This window comes from Semicossyphus pulcher, unplaced genomic scaffold, assembly GCF_022749685.1.
Source record: "Semicossyphus pulcher isolate SPU_LCO1_2020_fin unplaced genomic scaffold, fSemPul1.0.p SCAF_6, whole genome shotgun sequence".
NCBI lineage: Eukaryota > Metazoa > Chordata > Actinopteri > Labriformes > Labridae > Semicossyphus > Semicossyphus pulcher.
The window spans coordinates 6,502,858-6,522,752 of record NW_027211737.1 but is presented as its reverse complement, the minus strand read 5'-3'; the positions used below and the strand labels follow the sequence as shown (position 1 = coordinate 6,522,752).

The following is a 19,895-nucleotide window of genomic DNA, read 5'->3' as shown; positions in this document are numbered from 1 at the left end:
AAAGGAACATATTTAGTTAGACAATTGTCAAAATTCTTGCTGGTAAATTTTCTGTAAACTGAATCCCTCCACAAAAACACTGGGAAAACACAGGAAGAGCTTCTGCTAACTCTTATAATCAGGGAATGTTCTTTTGTATATGTGTTTATTATTTGTCAGTATGTCTTAAGATCATTGCAGGGAGTGTACGCTTAGAAATATAGATCAACTGCTGATTTACTCCAAACTAGGACCCAGTAAATTTCATGAGAGCAGAGAGAGAAGAATGAATTGTCAAAACAGGAACCGAGAAACACGTTGACCTTTGTCTCAAACGGTAAACGCTGCTGAGCTCCAGGCTGCAGCTTCTCTTTTCTTGACTGAACAATACACCAACCAGCTAAATGGACACCTTTCCACACATGAGTTGTCAGGGCTCTGTAGTGGGATTTCATCTCACACAACCTTGTTTGTGTTTCTCGTCCGCTTCATCTTTTAATATGTGAAGATTTGTTTTCCTTTTCTCAGCTTCGTTTCATCATTAATTTAACTAAATCTGTGTGTCAAATCTTTGCACACATGCACACACACAGAGATATTCCCAGCAGGTCAGTTGACCTTCCAGTCCTGTTTCTCTGCCCTCTGGCTCTCTCGTCACCAGCCTTGCGAGCCGGGCTGTTTGTTGACACGAAACATCGGCGACAAAAGGACGAGGGGGAGCGCGATGAGCCTGTATGGGAAAGGAATGCCACACGCATACCGCCCACGCGCAAAACACAGCCGGACGGCCACAAATCAGCAGCACTGACCGCGGCCACCGGCTGCAAAACATGACCGCTGTGAGGGGATGAAGCAAAAATGCACGGCTGGAATTATGCGGGTGTGCACTCGTCTCATACACACACAAACTTACCAAAATACAGTGCAAACACACAAAGGCGTGTTGTGCGGGACAGGTCAAGCCCTCATAACTTGTTTTTCCAGGTAAAACTGGAGTTCCATGCAGGGAGATTTACTCTGATCCTCAGGGAGAGAGGGCATGTAAAGAAGCTTAGGCTGAGGTGAAGTTTTAAGCTATGTATGGTGGATGTGATGCTAATGAGCATCAGTGAGAAAATCACATATAAACCTTATGGTCCGAGTTTTTAAAGACGGGGTATTCTGTTGTTTCAAGACGTATGTAATGTTACAATGTTGGATGTTCAGACTAAACGTGGGTGAAGTTTCAAATCTGTAGGTCAAAGTATGTTGGAGTAATCCCCAGGCTTCTCAGCTCAGTCTGCAGGCTGCTGCGAACGACAGGTTTCACACTGTTTTTTCTACACGCTGCACTTTGTGACGTCACACGTTTTATAGACTTAACTATTACTGGATGAGTCCTGATAAAAAATCTGTACTATAATCCATCCATCCATTATCTACACTGCTAATCCTGTGCTGGAGCCTATCCCAGTTGTCATTGGACGAGAGGTGGGATACGCCCAGTCAATCACAGGGCTGACACACAGAGACAGACAACCTTTCACACCTACGGGCAATTTTAGAATCACCAATGAACGAGCAGGGCTGGGTATCAATATGGACTTCTCAATTCGATTCGATTTGCTATCGACGTGTGTTAGGGGTATTTAAGTTACAATATCAGTGCTCCTCTAACCTGGTGCATTATCAAAATGTTTAATGTTTAAGAATTAACGCCCACATCATGTACTTTTAACATGACCAACACACAGCAGTCAACACAATATTAACAATGTTATGAAACTTTTTTTCCAGTTCAGATTTTTAGTCTGAACATCTGGCTCATGGTTTTGATTAAACGAACTGGGCGAGACATCATGTAATGGAAAAGAACAAAGCCACACAAGAGTTACAGGGAAAGGCATTCTGTATAACAACATGCCGGAAATACACTCGCGGCCAAAGCCAACACTAAGAGAGTGTAACATAAACATCAGTGCAAAACTAACTCACATATTCATGGACGCACACACGATAAAAAGAGTCAGTCAGCGATCACTGATGTCTCCGTAGTAGCTGCAGTAAACAAGTCCGGGCATGTCTCCCTCACTGCCGTGTTTCGAGGGGACGCGCTGAGTCGTGCTGCGTTCAGGAGCGCTCAGAAATGTGAGTGATCAGACACGTTTTTACACATTTTTAAAGATTGCTCTCAGGATTTATGAGTCGATATTGGGTCATTCAAATGAGAATCGATTACAATCGGAAAATTGTTTGAAAATAATCAATAGTTGCAGCCGAAGCAGAAAAAAACTGACATCTGGGTCCAACACTTTCATGATACTCAGCCCTGCTGCCCATTAGACAAAATGATCTTAACCTAAGATGCTTGCAGCCTGATCTGCAAATTCAAAATAGTGTTTAACAGTGGAGTGCTGCTAAGTTTATATTCAGCCCTGTGTTATGTCGTGTGATGTGTAGAAGAAGTTCAAACTCAAAGACAGGACAGCGACGTGCGCTCGTGTCTGAAGCATCGAGTCACTTCTGCTGAGCTGCTCTTTCTTCTTGCTGACTGATATCATTATGGCACACAGTCTGGAAGTGTTGATGTGACACACGCACACACAACATACACGCTAAGTAGAAGCTGAGAGGACTGCAGCTGCACCGTCAGCACTCCGAGCTACAACAGCAGGACAGGAAAAGAGAGTAAAGCAGCAGGCGGCTGATAAGAAGCCTTCTGATTTCCAGCTGCTGATTGCACGAGTCCTGATGAGGGGTTACGTAGTCCAGGTCCAAGTTTATAGTCCATCCAGCAAATAAACAAGACTCAATGAGTGACTGACTTTAATTTTTTATATCATTTATACCAAGTGCCCGACCCACATAGGTTAAAAAGATAACTAAAGTAGATCTAAGGCTGCAAAACCTGATTAGTGATGCACCGATCTGATACCGTCTCAAAGAGCTGGATTGGGTATTGGACGCTGGGGCCAATCTATTCAATTTAATTCAATGTTAACGTCTACCTGCACGGCGTGGACATGTGGTAATAGCTTACAGGGCGGCCATTCTTTTCCAAGGCAGACGGAGGGGGTTACCTCGCCGGCATGAAGGGAGCTTAAATGTCAGCACTTGGAGAAATTTCACGCTTGCTAAGCCAACAAGTTCTGCAGCTACTTGTCGTATCTGCTAAGTTGTTACATTTGGTTGTACAATGTAAGGAAAGCCTGATGTCCACTCACACATAAGAATGATCCCAGTGTCTTCCACACGGTGAGGCATACAGTTAGCTGAAAGTTGGGTCAAGTAGCAGCATTATATAGTGATTTTTTTTATGATTGGTTGGTGACAGCTGAGGCTTGAAAGGAATAAAGGAAGACATGCAGCAGGAGCTTGGGTTGGCATCGAACCTTGGCCACTGCTATAAGGATTAAATCCGCAGATATACTTGCTTTTTAACGTTGCGCTTGCGTACACAACCGTCCGCGTCATGAACGTAATTGTTCACATACTTGTCTATGCACTACACGTGTTACTGGAGGATACCTCTAGAGGGCGCACCAGAGAGCTCAGGCTGTTTGCAACAACCATATGTGCGGGATGTAAACCACAAGCATGGCGACACTGGAGGAGGTTACTTGTTACTGGTTATGTTCAGTCTGAGATCGCAGCAGAAAAAGAGTCAGGTTTTGTGTGTTCAGTGTACAGAACAAACTCCTTCTTGCACAAACGTAACGGTCTCAGACTTGTTTTATTTAGTTTTACAGGTTTCCACGTCGACTTCTAAAATGGACCTCATCTGTCTCCAGCTACTTTGACAGGCATGTTTGTCGCTGTGCAGTGGCAGTAACACATCATACAGATGTGGATCATTACAGATTTAGTGTATCAGCTCTTCTTAAAAACTTTCTGCCGTTGTTGTCCCTGCTGCTGTGTTGACCCCGTCACATCCCCTCTGCCTCTACACTGCCCCTACTGTTCATGTGCATACTGCATATTGCGTAGCGTTTTTGACGACGTGCACAGCCGGCCTACCAACAGACGTAGGGAAGGCGGGGCAGCTATCATGCTCACGTTAATGTGTAGTTAAAAGCAAGTATATCTCCAGCTTAAGCCTTAAATGGTACACACTGAGCCGTGTGAGCTACCTGGGCGCCCTACAGAGAGAGAGAGAGACGGAGAATTATTACCATGCTTGAATATCCTGCACATCTGTACAGTTTTTTAATCACACCTGTTTAACATAATTTGTATTATACGTATAGCTTTTAATATTTTTATTCTTATTGCCTATTTTCTATCTTGTTCTATTCAAGTCTTTTACTTATCTTTATTCCAGCTCTGTTATGACTGTTCTGCACCAAAACACCAAATCAAATCCCTTGTATGTGTAAATATGTATGGCAATAAACTTTGATTCTGATTCCAAGAATATTTTGTCAGCTACTGTTACCAAAGTTGAAAACTGAATGTAAATTTCAAAAGCGCACAAAATCTACAACTACAACAAGTTGGTGGAACAATCCAACAATCTAACTGACAATTTTTACTACAAATCAAATTTTCACTATTTGACTCAAACTATGCAAAACTTTTTCAAGATAAATGTGCTGAAAGAAGACAAAAATGTGCTTTACAGCCTAAAAATAGCAACAGACAGTGTAAGAATATATTTTCTCAGCTGGTTCTGAACCTGTTAAAGCGATTAAAGAGTGATCCGTCTGTGCAGCAGAGGAGTGAGAGTGTTTCTAAGCACTCATACATAACAGTGAGCATGAAACGCAGACCTGAATCAATCATGCAGGTTTTATTTTCCTCACATGAAATCAGAGCACTACGGACAGGGAGGTCAGCTGACAAGAGCGTGAGTGAGTGTGTGTGTCTGTGTGTGTGTGTGTGTGTGTGCGTGTGTGTGTGTGTGTGTGTGTGTGTGTGTGTGTGTTTACTCTCTGTGACTCAGCAGAACACCTGAGGGTTTGTCTCTTAAAAATAGAAAGTCAAATATTCGTTGACACACACACACACACACACACACACACACACACACACACACACACACACACACACACACACACACACAGACACACACACAGACACACACACACACACACACACACACACACACAGACACACACACACACAGACACACACAGACACACACACACACAGACACAGAGCTACCTGCAGAAAGATGCCGGCAGCAGAGAATGTGTTTGAGAGCTGGTCAGTTTGTCTGTAGGTATTTAAAAAGTTTCACAAAGCAGCAGCTGGTTTTGCGAACCTTTCAACCATCACTGTCACATTATACATAAACAAAGTCCCAGGTGACCCTGTTGCACAGGGTGAATACATTTATACTTTTCTTTTAGTTGCGAGCAAGAAGCCGTCACACATACGTGGCTGCAGACTAACCCACTACGAAAGGACGACTGGATCGTGACTGGAATTGACTGGGTGGAGAAACTGACCTTTGCCTAAAGAGGACGAGTCTGCATCTTATTTGTCGCCCAAACTTATAAACCTTGTTCTGCACTAAAATGTGCCCATACCAATCCTTCTTCTTTCCCTTTATTACCTGAAACATCAAACACAAAATGTACCAGAAAGGGAAATAGCACTTCAGGGGCTAACTTGCTTCGCAGTGACAAAGGGAACCATTCATCACCGCTGCATGATGAAGATTTATCTCTACCAAGAGCCACATTACAATCCTTCTCCCCTTTATTAACTCCAGTCAACTCTTGAAAATTTCCCGACATTGTCCAACTGGGACAGCCGAGGGCTTCACCCTGACTTCATGCAGACTTTTTCCTTCCAGCCTCCTCGTAAAATGTGAGCAAGAAGTCGAGGTGAGCCGAGCCGATGTACGAGTGCAGCAGGTAACAGTCAAGAACATTCACAGCAAGGAAGATGATGTTTATATCACACGACCGGGGCAAAACTAGAAGAGCAACACATAAAGGGAGGATTAAAAACATCCGAGGTTGAAGAAGGATCGTTTACAAGACGACAACTGCAAAGACTGGAGAGATGAAGGAGCTTGTTGCTGTAACTTTTCTGTCGTGCTTCTGTTTTTCTTTTCAACTTCAGCTTAAGGTCAAATCAGCATGAGAAAAATGTTTTGGCCTCTGATAGCAATTAAACATACTTTAAATCAATCAATCAAGTTTAATTGGTTCAATCGCAGTGAAATATAATCCCATCATTTTCCTTCTTTAAGCCAGGTTTAAATTTCACACATGATTGTGTTTCTTTTAGGCACCTCCTGCCTAGTAAGGCTGATGTTGAAAAGACAGATACCACATCTTTTTCTGCACGTCTCCACCTCTGTTTATGTCCAACACACTCGTGTCTTTTTGACCTAAATGCTAAACAATGTGTCGTGGATGCAAGAATTATGAAATATTCATCAACAAAAGGACAGACAAATTCCCTTTTAAGCTTTAAAATCTAAATGTGTGTCATTTATCCGACAGTGAGGGATCAAAACTGAGAGAAATTCGACTCTGCGTTGCCTTTTATGGTTCACTGATTCAAAATGTCATGTGATAGAGGAGAGCAAGAATTTTAACAAGGAGGCCAGGTACGCAGAAGAAAGCTGATATTGATTTTGTTTAAAAACTTGGCAGATACACAAAAATAATGAATCAATGAGCAAATGGGAAGTAGTTTAACTCCTGAAACAAAATGTGACGTCCTATTTCCTGCTTCAGACTCATTCACAGAGAACAGCTCGTGAATTATTCAGGAGGGATTTTTAAAACATTTACAGATTGTTAAATTATCCGGAACATTCTCGTTTTACGGGTTCTCCCTTGTTTACACTTTACTGCCATCCCTCCACCGCTAACATGAACAATAACAACTGCTTAGTTTTTCTTGCTCCAATAAGAGAAATTTATATTTAACCACCTTAAGCGTGATAGAAACTGCTCCCTCCTACACAGACACACCAAGAGAAACAGAAGGAGAAGCACAGGTCGCAGGAAACACAGGGTAATTGGAGGTCAACATGGAGGGTAGAGTGTAAAAGAGACACACCCACTACACAAAAGGAGGAGTGGAGATTCAGGTCTGCTCTGGGACATTGTCAGGCTGAGATTGGGTAATCTTCCACTCAGCGTTGTGAAACTTTCTTTAGTGCTTAAAAAAAAGGAGCAGAAACAGCTTCTTAAAGACTCTTGTGGTGTAAAGTTCGGGTGGGGTTAAAGGTAGAGATTAGGTTCAGGCAGGATTAAGATGTGTGTCTACGAGCAGGGAGCAGTGTGTTTAATGTGTGTGGCAGGGTCCAAAGGTCACTGAGGTCAGTCCGTCAGAACACATGACAGAGCTGTGAGCAGCTCGACCTGCTGCTGGTGGTTTGTGTCTCCCTTCAGGTGCTGCCTGGTGGGCGGAGCCTGTATGAGTGCATCTGGATGCACCTGGACAGCGTATCCAGAACGTAGAATGAGCATCAGACAGTGTCTCTCTCTCTGTCTGTTTCCTTGTGTTTCGTTAGCTTTATTTAACAAAGACAACAACTACACTTTCACACATCCGCCCACCAACACTTCTGATGCACTGATGGCTCCTTTCATTTCTTAGTTTCTGTGTTCTGTTGTCATTTTTCTTCTCCTTACAACTACGTGTATGTCTCTTCCTTTTGTCATGGCAGTTTGACAAAATACAGAGATGGCTTCATTAAACTTTAAAGTGGACATATTTTAGCTATGCAGTTAGTTGAATCACGTCGGTAAAGTTTGTTTCGTTTGTCAATTGTATACTTTAATTATATTTCGGAGCCTCTCCTTCCTCCTGAAACGAACAAGCTGTTTGGCCATTCAAAGGTCAGAACTTAGCCACGATTGGCTGACAGCATTTGGAGTGACCGCGTAGCCCCTCACACACGTGTGCGATCCAACATGGGGGAGCGGCCACGCTGCACTGTCACTACAAAGTTGTGGCAAACATGGCTGCCCTTGGGTCGGTTATTCAGCCTTTGTACAAGCCAGAATCACCAGGAGGTATCAGAATGGTAAGTTGAAATCTTGACACGACTTGACTACAAGCTCGTGCAAGAAGGCCGTCTGAGGTGAATGACGATTGGTCGATTTCAGCCAAAGCAAGGTTCTACGTAGAAACCTGCAGCTGTTCTGAACGGCCCATTTCAGAGGAGACCTTTTTAAAAATGTCGTTCTGGAAAAACACTGAATTAGGCGTTTTTTACTTTTTCACTGTGAACAATAAACACCCAAACATGTGAAACTGCAAAATATGAGAATATCCATTTAAAAGATATGGCCCCTTGAAAGCTACCAAACCTGAAATCTCTCGTGTTATTTTTGAGATGTTCAGCCGGCAGCTTCTTACAATTTGTTACAATTTCATTTAGCAGACGCTTTTATCCAAAGCGACGTACATCTGAGAGTTAATACAACACAAGCAACGAACAAGACAGGAGGGAACAAAGTCAGTAAGAGCCAACAAACAGCTTCAAGTGGGATCAGACACTGGTGCCAACAGGCAGTGTATAGGGTGTAAAGAAGCAGATTATTATCATCATCAACAACATCAACAAGATCAATATCATCATCATCATGAATATCCTAATTAGCATAAACTACATCCTCAATGTCATCATCATCAATAGCATCAATATCATTAAGGTCAGAGGTGTTCATAAAGAGCTGGGTCTTTAGCTTCTTCTTAAAGGTGAAAGGGACTCTGCGGGCCGAATGGAGTTTGGTACCTCGTTCCACCACCTGGGGACTACTGAGGAGAAGAGTGTAGTTAGAGACTTAGGGCCGTGTTGTGATGGGAGTACCAGGCGCCTTTCATTGGCAGAGCTGGCTGAGGGCGTTCAGGTAGGCAGGAACCGTTTTTGTTGCTGTTTTGTAAGCGAGCAACAGGGTTTAGAATTTGATGCGAGCGGCGACTGGGAGCCAGCGGAGGGATACTAGCAGTGGAGTGATATGTGCTGTTTTGGGTTGATTGAAGAGCAGTCGCGCTGCTGCATTCTGGATCATCTGCAGAGGTCTGAATGTGCATGCAGGAAGGCCTGCCAGAAGTCACCTGCATCCGGCTAAAGGAGCTTACGTTGAAGTTGAACTTATTTTATTTGATAGGGACGATGCCGTTTAACTTCCAGTTCCACAAATACAGTGCTGGAAACTGTGAGAGTTTTCCACTTATTCTTTGAGTTTTTTTATTCAATTAACTGAAAATTTGGTCAACAACATGCCAGAAAAAACTGCAAAAACCGCCATCACATGAGCGATAGAATGGCTGTGAGACTCACTGTACTTCACCTGGACATGGAATCTGAGAGGTTAACATTGAACGGCTTTTTAAAAAATCAAAGCACTTACTGGTCCATTAAATTCTACCAGTGTATTACGGTCTTTGTGGTATACTGCTACCTAACAGACAAACAGTCATTTAACAGTAGCACACACAACGTGCCTTAGCGCCGGGTGGAGTGGACAGATAAGTGCCCAAACTGTGATAAAGAGCAGACAATGCAGACGCTCCTGACAACCACAAACAAAACACAAGCTGGTTCATTTCCTGAGAGGCTCGACGTGTTTAAAGTTCAACCAGTGTTTAGTCTGAAAGTCCAGACCTGCCGACGGACCCACATCCAAAACAATACAGTTAGACGGATCAGAATAGGTCGGCTGTGTGTTCCACTAGGGCTACAAGTTAACATGGTTTTCTTCAGCATGAGTCTATCAATAGTTTTCTCCATCAACAGAGCAAATACTGTCTAGGTGTTTGATGTCGCCTCACTGTGGTTTTTAACTATGTAATAAAGCACATGAAGGGTCTTAGTCACCGGACATCTTGATGTTAAGTTATCAGAGAAAGAATCTGAGCTAAAGTTAGTTGCAGCTCGGCTCGCACCCCCGTCTCCAGCCAAAGAGCGTCTAAGAAACACTGGTTTTAAAGGTGAACCTTTTTTTCTTTTGGTGTATTTTTCGGTGTTGAATCACTGGGTCTTTTTTGTCTAATTCAGTCAATTACCTGCCACATTTTGTTTGGAGAGGAGAGCTCTGTGGATGATTCAGCTCCCGGTAAAAACAACACCGTGGGTTCATGTAGAGGCTTTCACGCATGCACTGCACTCAAAGTTTCCCGCTTTTTCACCCGACTTTATGCAGACTTTTTCCTGGCAGCCTCCCAGTAAAATGTCTGCAAGAAGTCGGGGTCGATGTGTGAACTCTGCAGGTAATAGTCAGAAACATTCACCGCGAGCGAGTGGGCGAAGTAATGACGCTTATATCATGCGACCGGTGCGAAGACAGAAGAGCGACACATAACGGGTTGAATAAAAACATCCGAGGTTGAAGAAGAAGGATGGTTTACAAGACGACAACAGTATAGATGTCTGCAAACTGGAGAGATGAAGAGATTTGGGATCTGCAGCATGCTTTTTATGCCATGTCCTGCCTCATGAGACCCCCCCTCTTCCAACATGTGTGAAAGGGAAACTCTGGAAAACTTCAGGGGCAGACTGTCGGGAGTGCATATGTGAAAAGGGGCTTTATAGAGCTACAACACAACACTGCAAATGGTAAATGGACTCTACTTCTACAGGGCTTTTCTAGTCTTGCGACCACTCAAAGCGCTTTTACACTCCACGTCACATTCACCCATTCACACTCACATTATCGGAGCCAGTGGAGGGATATGAGCAGTGGAGTGACGTGTGCCGTTTTGGGTTGGTTGAAGACCAGTCGCACTGCTGCGTTCTGGATCATCTGCAGAGGTTTGAATGTGCATGCAGGAAGCTCTGCCAGTAGGAAGTTGCAGTAATCAATGCGTGATATCTGTGAGAGTCTGTACCAGCAGTTGTGTTGCATGCTCTGGAAGGTAGGGTCTGATCTTCCTGATGTTGTACAGGGCAAATCGACATGACAGAGCAATCGAGGCCGCGTGAACCTTAAAGGTTAGCCGGTCGTCAGTTATGACACCCAGGTTCTGGGCAGACTTAGTGGGTATGAGTTCGGTTTGTCCAAGCTTGGTATTGATCTGGTGTTGTATTGAGGGACTGGCTGCGATGACGAGGAGCTCAGTCTTGGATAGGTTGAGCTGAAGGTGGCATTCTTTCGTGCATTTAGAGATATCAGCAAGGCATGACGAGACACGTGCCGAGACTGTATCGTCTTGCCCAAGGACATTGCGACATGTGACTGTAGCAGTCAGCAGGGATCAAACCCCCAACCTTCTGAATGAGAGACGACCAACCACTGAGCCACAGCTGCCCCAGAATTAACTGAAAAAAGGTGAGTCAACTCGGGATCTTCCAGACTGATGATTTGAATCGTTGACTTTTAGGGGACACCCCCGCAGCTGTGCTTAAAGCCCAGCTGTTCAAAACACAAAGATATGTGGCTTAACATCAGAGAGGAGCAAAAAAAACAAGAAATATTACGATTTAAAAAAAGCTACTTGCTGTGAAGTCTGTCCATTTGTGCTTCAAGAGGCCAACAAGGATTATAAACATAGTTGGAATTGATTTTCTGTCAATTAACTCACAATAAATCAAGTTATCTTTTCAGCTTTATCTAAGATAGGAACACAATTACACAATAAAATGACGCTTGTTGTCTTTCTTTCACTACAGCAGAAGTGTGTTTGGTTCTGCACTGTCTTTATCATCACTTTCAAAGAAGAAATAAAAACACAAAGACACAAAGGGAAGATTCTCTTTAATGCTATGCTTGTGTTATTAAAGCTAAGCAGAGTCCCTGAGGCTAACATGTAGGCTAATATAACACACACACTTCTTAATGGGACAGTGTGTTGACAGAGCGCGGTGTGCCTCCTGTGGATTCATGCTTCATTTGTGTTTGTGTGTTTTCTAAATTACACTTGATTGATGTCCAGCGTGCATGAATTTAAACCTTTAAATGATCCCAGAGGAGGCACAAAACTCTTGCTAGGGATATAATATTAGAAATGTTATTAAATCTATGTGTGCTCGACAGCTTGCACCAATGTTTTTTATTATTCACACCCTCTTTTTAAAAGGCACACACCAAGAAAAGTCTCCTTCTTTATTGCTTTGATGTCTGCTGCTATTTCCTGCGACGACAGTCAGCGTGTCATTAAAATTTCATCTCTTCTAATAAGGTCACTTCTGAGTCCATCTTAAAGGTCACACTCACAGGCACTGAAGGATAAAATGTCACAATTCACAGCAAGTAAAGGGTTTAAATCTCGATCTGATTATGTGGCGTGACCTAAAGGAACCTGTGTACACACACTGCTGGATGCCGTCGCAGTGGAAACGGATGCCAAGCTGCGGAGAGAGGAACTTGAGATGTAAGCGGGGAGTCGGCTCAGAGAGGAGGCAGGGGGCCTGAGCCATACAACACCATCATGACCACAGCGGGGATAAAGACGTGGTAAAAGATGTCTTGTCTATATCTATGTGTTTCATTTCTTGTGGATGTTCTTGTCCTTAAATTATTTGTAAAAGCAGCCATTTTTTTTAGGTTAATTAGAAACGAAAGGAATGATCACTCCCCGTGTGTGTGCCAGGTGAAAATCTACCACTTGATGAGCAAACAGCAGATGAAAGGCAGGAAACAGATAAGATCGGCTCTGCTATGCAGTCAACAGAGAAGTTTCAAAATGTCTCATAGTTGCACATCAGTCTGTAATTTCTAACTTAATATATTGACATTGCAACAGAGCGAGACCTGTCGGATGGCAGAAGATACCCTCTGAGACTTTTCCTGCAGTATTCAACCTCGAAATCCATTAGTGACATCATTTAAGACAAACTTTACAACAGACAGATTTAGCTCCAGGTCGGACGTGGAGAAGCTAAAAAACTTCCAGACAACTGAGGAGACAGATTCTTGTTAAACAACCTCTTTCTTATGTTAAGGCCGGAGCAGGCCGCCGTGCTGACATTTTACCTGGGGATAAAGAAACATTCCTGGGGTGCTATGAACAACAGCAGCTCGGGATATAACTATGGTTTCACCTCTGTATTAACCCAAGCTCAACTGCAAATTAAATTAGATTTTTAAAGTGATAATCTCAAAGATTTTCATTAAAATAAATGTCTGTTAAGTTAAATCTATCGCCGAATGAGGTAACACAATGGTGATTGAGCCGATGGCACGCAGGTGAAAGCCTTTGCATTTGCAGTATCACAGACTGGGTGTCTGTGGTGACTGTTGTGAAGAATCCCAAGCGGCACCCAGTTAGTGACGCGTTTTCCATCAGCCAGCAGTGGTTGGTCTGCCAGAGAGGGTAGGCGGAGCTAAGCGGCTGCTTTTCCAGTCTCTGCAAGTGTTGCGAGTAAACAGTAATCTACTATGGCTGAACAAACAAAGAAAAGATGGATGACTACAGATACAACTTCAACAATAAGTGAAAATCCAAAGAAGAAGAAACAAACTCGACGCTCAGATGAAGCAAACAGTCTGAAAAGGAAAGCGACCGTCAGCCAGGAAAATCAAGAGTTACAACCGGAGCCAACCGAGGAAATCACAGTAATTACAGGCTTCTGTTGACAAAGCAATATTGTTTTCATTTTCATTATAATCTCACTTTTTTTGTGAAAATGTTCATTATTAGGGCTGCACAGTGGTGCAGTGGTGAGCGCTGTCGCCTCACAGCGGTTCGGACAAAGCGGGCCTTTCTGCGTGGAGTTTGCACGTTCTCCCCGTGCATGCGTGCGGCCCCTTTGGGTACTTCAGCTTCCTCCCACAGTGAAAAGACGTGCTCGTTAGGTTAAGTGGCGTAGGTGTGAATGTGAGCATGAAAGGTTGTCTGTCTCTATGTGTCAGCCCTGTGATTGACTGTCGATCAATCCAGGTGTAACCCCGCCTCTCGCCCAATGACAGCAGGGATAGGCTCCACACAGGCTGAGCGGTATAGATAATGGACGGATGGATGTTTATTGTTATTTCCTTTGAATATCTGAGAGAGGCACTGAGGCCTTTCTCCACTGCAGTAACAACAAAACTGAACGCTTTATACACTGTGCATTCGGACAACTACTTACAGTAAATCTCTCTGCCAATCTCTGAGCCAATGTAGTGGGTGTGTTTGTGCGCGTGTGTGTGTGTGTGTGTGTTTGTGTAGGCACTGCAGCTTGTAGCCAAACCCTCCTCCCACCTCTCCAGCCGAGCCTTCTGCGATGAGCCGCAGAGCCATTTCTTGGCCAAATGTCACACAGCACCAACACAACAACCGCTACAGCTACTCCAAACACAATCTACAGCAGCTGACCTGAAATCAGAGCAAAGTGACGGCGCACAATGTCACTGACATGCTGGCACACACATGGAGCCGAGCCTGCCAGCAAAGTTCAGTGAAAGTTTAGCTTCATTACTACGTCTTACAGTCGGAGAGTGATGCTGCAACAGAGACAGAAAGGAGATCACTCCTTCCTCACTGTGCTGAGATATAAACAGCCAAGAGTGTGTGTGTGTGTGTGTGTGTGTGTGTGAGAGTCTACTGTCTGTGACCTTGAGACAAGATGCCTGAGAAAGGAAAAATATATCCCTGCGGGGGATGGCGTCAGTGTGTTCATGTCCTCCTGAGAGAGGGAGTGTGCACATTCGTTGATGTGTGCGCATGTGTGTTGAAAGAGGAAAAGCAGCAAATCATGAGAGAGAAGTAAAACTGGGAAGTGTTTGTTATATCACTGAAAGACAATCCTGACTGAGGTTGCCAGAAACAAAGCCTCGCGTTAACACTGTTTTAGTTACGTTCTTTAACGTCGTTCATACTTTAAACTGCAATAAATAAACCTCCTTTCTCTTTTATAACCCCTAAAAGTGGCTCCTGGTTCACTTTACTAGTAAATGAGGGCATCTTGATTCAGAAAATACTTCCTGCTTCTAGCCAAACACCAGCCTGAAATCTAAAACTAACACGTCTTTGATATCAAAGACTCAGAACACGAGGGAGTCTGGCCGACGTACGCTGCCTGCTAATAAAACACTTGATGCACACACAGACGTGTAATGCCTGTTTCACTGCAAGACACGAGAGCTGCACAATGTGGTGGGGAAAAAAACAGATTAAGACTGTTTTAACAGGTTTTAGGATTGTAATTTCAGTCACGATTATTTTGGATCATCCTTTTGCAGCACAATCTATATTTTCACGATGAGACACTACGAGGTTGTTTGGGTCCATAACTAGCAAAACAGTACTTCATTTTAATCCTCTTTAGTCACATTTTACCTCAAGGTTCTGTCATATTTTGATTGATTGTGCAGCTCCTCTGGATTGTTATCCTGAGACTCAATATAAAAGCATCGGCAATAACACCAAAATAAAGCCTGTGTAGGTAGAAGCAGGCAGTATTATCTGTTATCTGACATTTCCGGGGGGGTTATATGCTGTGTTGCACACAGGATAAATTCAGCGGTACAAACAAAGTAAATTTCTATTATTGCTTGGGCTACTCCAAGTAGAGGTCAAAGGTCAAGCTTTGCTCTAATCTCTATATGTTTCAACACAGTCTGGCTGCTCACTAAATCAGGTGGAAAAGGCGGGATAATAAAGTGTAAATGAAGTGATAATAAGCATCAGGTTGAGCCGAAACCTCTGACAGTGTCATAAATAACCAGATTCATCATAATTTACAACAACCTGTATTTCAAAGTAAGATGTTAGTACTCTAATCTTGGAGGTAAAGTACTCCCACGTGACTTTCTGAAACATTTAACTGCTGCCTGTCCTGGAGAGGACAAAACTTATTGGGGGTTTAAGTGTCAAAAGTTTTCCACTAACCTTTCTTGAACTCCTCCAGCATGGAGTCCAGCTTGGTGTCGTGGAACACAAAGTGCACCGGATGGTTGTAGAACTTGGTGATGGTCTTCAATGTGGTGCAGTCGTCCGGGTCCACGAAGGCCAGGTCCTTGACGTACAGGATGTCCACGATGTTGGAGCGCTCGTCCTCGTACACAGGTATCCTGGTGTATCCGCTCTCCATGATCTCTGACATGGTGTTGAAGTCCAGCACGGCGTCGCTGTGGATCATGAAGCAGTTCCCGATCGGGGTCATGACGTCCTCCACTGTTTTGGTCCTGAGCTCCAGCGCGCCCTGGATCATGTTGAGCTCCTCCTTCACCAGGTCGTTGTACGGCTCGGTGACTTTCAGCATCTCCACCAGCTTCTCCCGGTTGTACACGGTGCCGATCTCCTGACCCAGCACGCAGTCCAGGAGCTTACTGATGGGCCACGACAGAGGGAAAGTTAACAACATGAACAACTTGGTGACCATGATGGTGTTCGCCCCAACAGCCAAGCCGTGCCGGGAGCACAGCGCCTGCGGGACGATCTCCCCGAAAATAACGATGCCCACTGTGGAGGCGACCACAGCGCCCAGTCCGGACCCGATCAGGTCGTCCAGGAGGATGGTGAGGGTGGTGTTCACCAGGACGTTACCGAGGAGCAGGGAGCACAGCAGGTAGTTCCCTTTCCTGCGGATGGGCTCGATCTTCCGCGCGTACTTCTTCTCCTTTTCGGTGCCGCAGCTCTGCACGATGCGGAGCTCCATCGGGTCCAGCGCCATCAGCCCCAGGTTGAGCCCGCTGAACATGCCGGATAGCACGAGCAGGAAGGAGATGAGGATCACCTGCAGCCAGATAGGCAGCAGGGACTTCTTCTCCTCCAACACCCTCAGCCTGCCGTCTTTGTCGTCCAGCAGGTACCACTCCTTGTCCTGGGGGTCCTGGACGCACAAACCGAACACCTTCACCACCTCGCTCTTGCGGAGCTGCTTGATCAGGAGGCTGACCACCCCGGAGGTGTTCTGGTTCCGTACATCCATGGACCCCTTAACTGCTACATCCTTCGTGATTTCGGGACAAGTCCTATTGTAGGGGAGAATGATCGCACCGAACGCGTCATCCTCTTTATCACTGGTGTAAAGTTCCGTGAAGCCGATAATCTTCGAGCTGTCCGGGCGCAAGCGGAGCCCGTACAACCTGAGGAGGGTGTCGCTGCCCTCGGTCACCTGAATAACCCCTCTCTCGGTGGTCTCGGCCGGCTTGTCGCTCTTCTCCAGCCTGAAGCCGAGTATATGAGGGGGGGTTCTTGTCTCCGGAGCCGCCGCCTCGGCCTGCCTGCCCGCAAAAATACAAGAAAAGAAGAATAAAGTTAGCGTAAACCTCCGTCCACTCGAGTCTATCGCCATGTTTGTTTCGCTCTTTGCGAATGGGGGAACTGACGTCACCTACTCGTTTCCACGAGCCCACCCCTCTAATTTGCATCCCCGCATACCTCGAAATACAGCCAATCAGCGGCTGAGACGTCACTCGACAAACTTGACCGAGCCCCCTTAAATTTTAAGTTTTAAGATGGACTGGTATTGTTTCTTTTAAGGTGGACTATGTATTTCCCCACCGACATTCCTTTTACAGTAATTCTGACTCATTTTAGACTACATTTTTAAAGATTCATTTTGAAGTTTTGCATTGAAACAGAGAGGACTTAATTCAATTATTTAAATGTTTCATATTTTATTTATAAAAGCTGAACTTCTGATAGCTGTGAAATGTGAATTCACGTGAATTAAACACTTAAAAAATAATAATAATATGACCAATTGAATTTAAACGCAAACTTTTTATGTTTGTTTGTTTTTTGTTTTGTTTTTTTATTGCGTTTGTTCAAGTTCATATAGGCCGTATTGAACAATACAACACAAATGTATTCCACCAGGCATAATAGGAAACTTATTTAAACATAAAAGGCATTAAAGGGATTGTATGAAGTGATACAGATATTTGTTGAGGGTTTCCTAAGTTCACATCTTAGTAAAAACTAAGACGGGAAATTATAAGTAGGCTAAACTTGTTTGCTATTGGACTTAATACCAACTAAGTTGATGACATGATTTACTGATGTTCATATACTATATTTAAAGCAATATGTGTATATATATATACATACATATATATATATAGATAGATAGATAGATAGATATAGATATATATATAGATATACATTTAAGACTACCTGAATTACACATAATAGAAACATTTGAGAAGGGGATACGTGACAAAGACCTCCCAACACTGATAAACACAACAAATGACTCAACTTCCCGTCGAGGAATTCAAGTGTTCACTGGAAGTCTACTCTCGTAAGGCTCTGAGAATGATCTGCTCTTATAATGTGACACTGCTGTGGTGACAACATGGGACTTTATGAGCCTTGTCCTGAGCCCTGTATTATTTAGAAAAGTTAAAAATAACAGATTATAAACGACAAAGATTGAAAGATGAACAACGTCCGAAGAATCCGGAGTCAGATTGCAGAGATTTTAATTTGAGTGCCTTAACTTCCGTTTGAAACATCAGCGTGTGCAAACGTGTTTACTTAGGACAGAGCGCCATCTTGTGGTGAAGTAACTCAGTGCAGAGGAGGAGCTGCTGAAACAACTTTGAATAGAGAGATAGATAGATAGCTAGATAGCTAGCTAGCTAGATAGATAGATAGAGATATAGATATAAATTTAAGACTACCTGAATTACACATAATAGAAACATTTGAGAAGGGGATACATGACAAAGACCTCCCAACACTGATAAACACAATAAATGACTCAACTTCCCGTTGAGGAATTCAAGTGTTCACTGGAAGTTTACTCTCGTAAGGCTCTGAGAATGATCTGCTCTTATAATGTGACACTGCTGTGGTGACAACATGGGACTTTATGAGCCTTGTCCTGAGCCCTGTATAATTTAGAAAAGTTAAAAATAACAGATTATAAATGGCAAAGATTGAAAGATGAACAACCTCCGAAGAATCCGGAGTCAGATTGCAGAGATTTTAATTTGAGTGCCTTAACTTCCGTTTGAAACATTAGCGTGTGCAAACGTGTTTACTGGGGACAGAGCGCCATCTTGTGGTGAAGTAACTCAGTGCAGAGGAGGAGCTGCTGAAACAACTTTGAATAGAGAGCTAGATAGCTAGATAGATAGCTAGCTAGATAGATAGAGATATAGATATAAATTTAAGACTACCTGAATTACACATAATAGAATCATTTGAGAAGGGGATACATGACAAAGACCTCCCAACACTGATAAACACAATACATGACTCAACTTCCCGTTGAGGAATTCAAGTGTTCACTGGAAGTTTACTCTCGTAAGGCTCTGAGAATGATCTGTTCTTATAATGTGACACTGCTGTGGTGACAACATGGGACTTTATGAGCCTTGTCCTGAGCCCTGTATAATTAAGTATCTCAGTGCAGAGGAGGAGCTGCTGAAACAACTTTGAATAGAGAGATAGATAGCTAGATAGATAGATAGATAGATAGATGGATAGAGGAAGGAGAGGAAGACCATAAAGAAGAAGACCGATAATAAATGTTTATTTTCCCCACTGAGTTAGAAACTAACAATTATCTATAAAGAAGTGGGGGAATGTTGCTGCTTTTTTTCACCCATTTTGCAGTCTTTTCCAGTAACAAGGAAGTTCATTCTGATGACTAAAATGCGGGTTTTTGCATGTTGGCGACACCCTGTGGCCACTTTAGAACAGTGCAGATGTAAAGGGGAAGGGCTTGAAGTGAAGTTAATGTTTAAAGCACAGTACTGAATATTTTAATGTTTTCTCATAAGGGACAGTTTAGTATTTGTTTTTTTATGAGTTGTAACTGATTTAGTTTGGGATCAACGCACAACAAAATATAAGATAGCTATGACACAAGAAATATAACACTTAGACTTAAACGTGTTGTCTGCATGTTCCTGTCATCTGCACCTTAGTTAAGTTACATTTTTGTTCCCTCATGTGTCATGTCTCGTGTTTCCTGTTTTATTTTGAAGGTCACTCACCCTTGTCTCTGTTTCAGGTCTGTGTCCTGTCCCTCTCCCCCACCCCCCCACCCCACCCCCCGTCATGTGCTCACCTGCTCGTGATTGTCTCTTCCACAGCTGTGTCTAATCACTCCTCATTACCTCTTGTATTTAAACCTCATG

The 19,895-nt window shown here is 43.6% G+C and overlaps 1 protein-coding gene across 1 annotated transcript in view; it reads right to left on the bottom strand.

Annotated features, from left to right (window-relative positions):
- The window catches only part of LOC138609986 (metal transporter CNNM4), a 60,716-nt gene extending 43,621 nt beyond the window's left edge, over window positions 1-17,095 (bottom strand). The window contains exon 1 of the mRNA XM_069682678.1: window positions 15,688-17,095. Within this exon, the coding sequence (XP_069538779.1) occupies window positions 15,688-17,095 (1,408 nt within the window). The remainder of the gene's footprint in view (window positions 1-15,687) is intronic.
- Window positions 17,096-19,895: the final 2,800 nt, after the last annotated feature.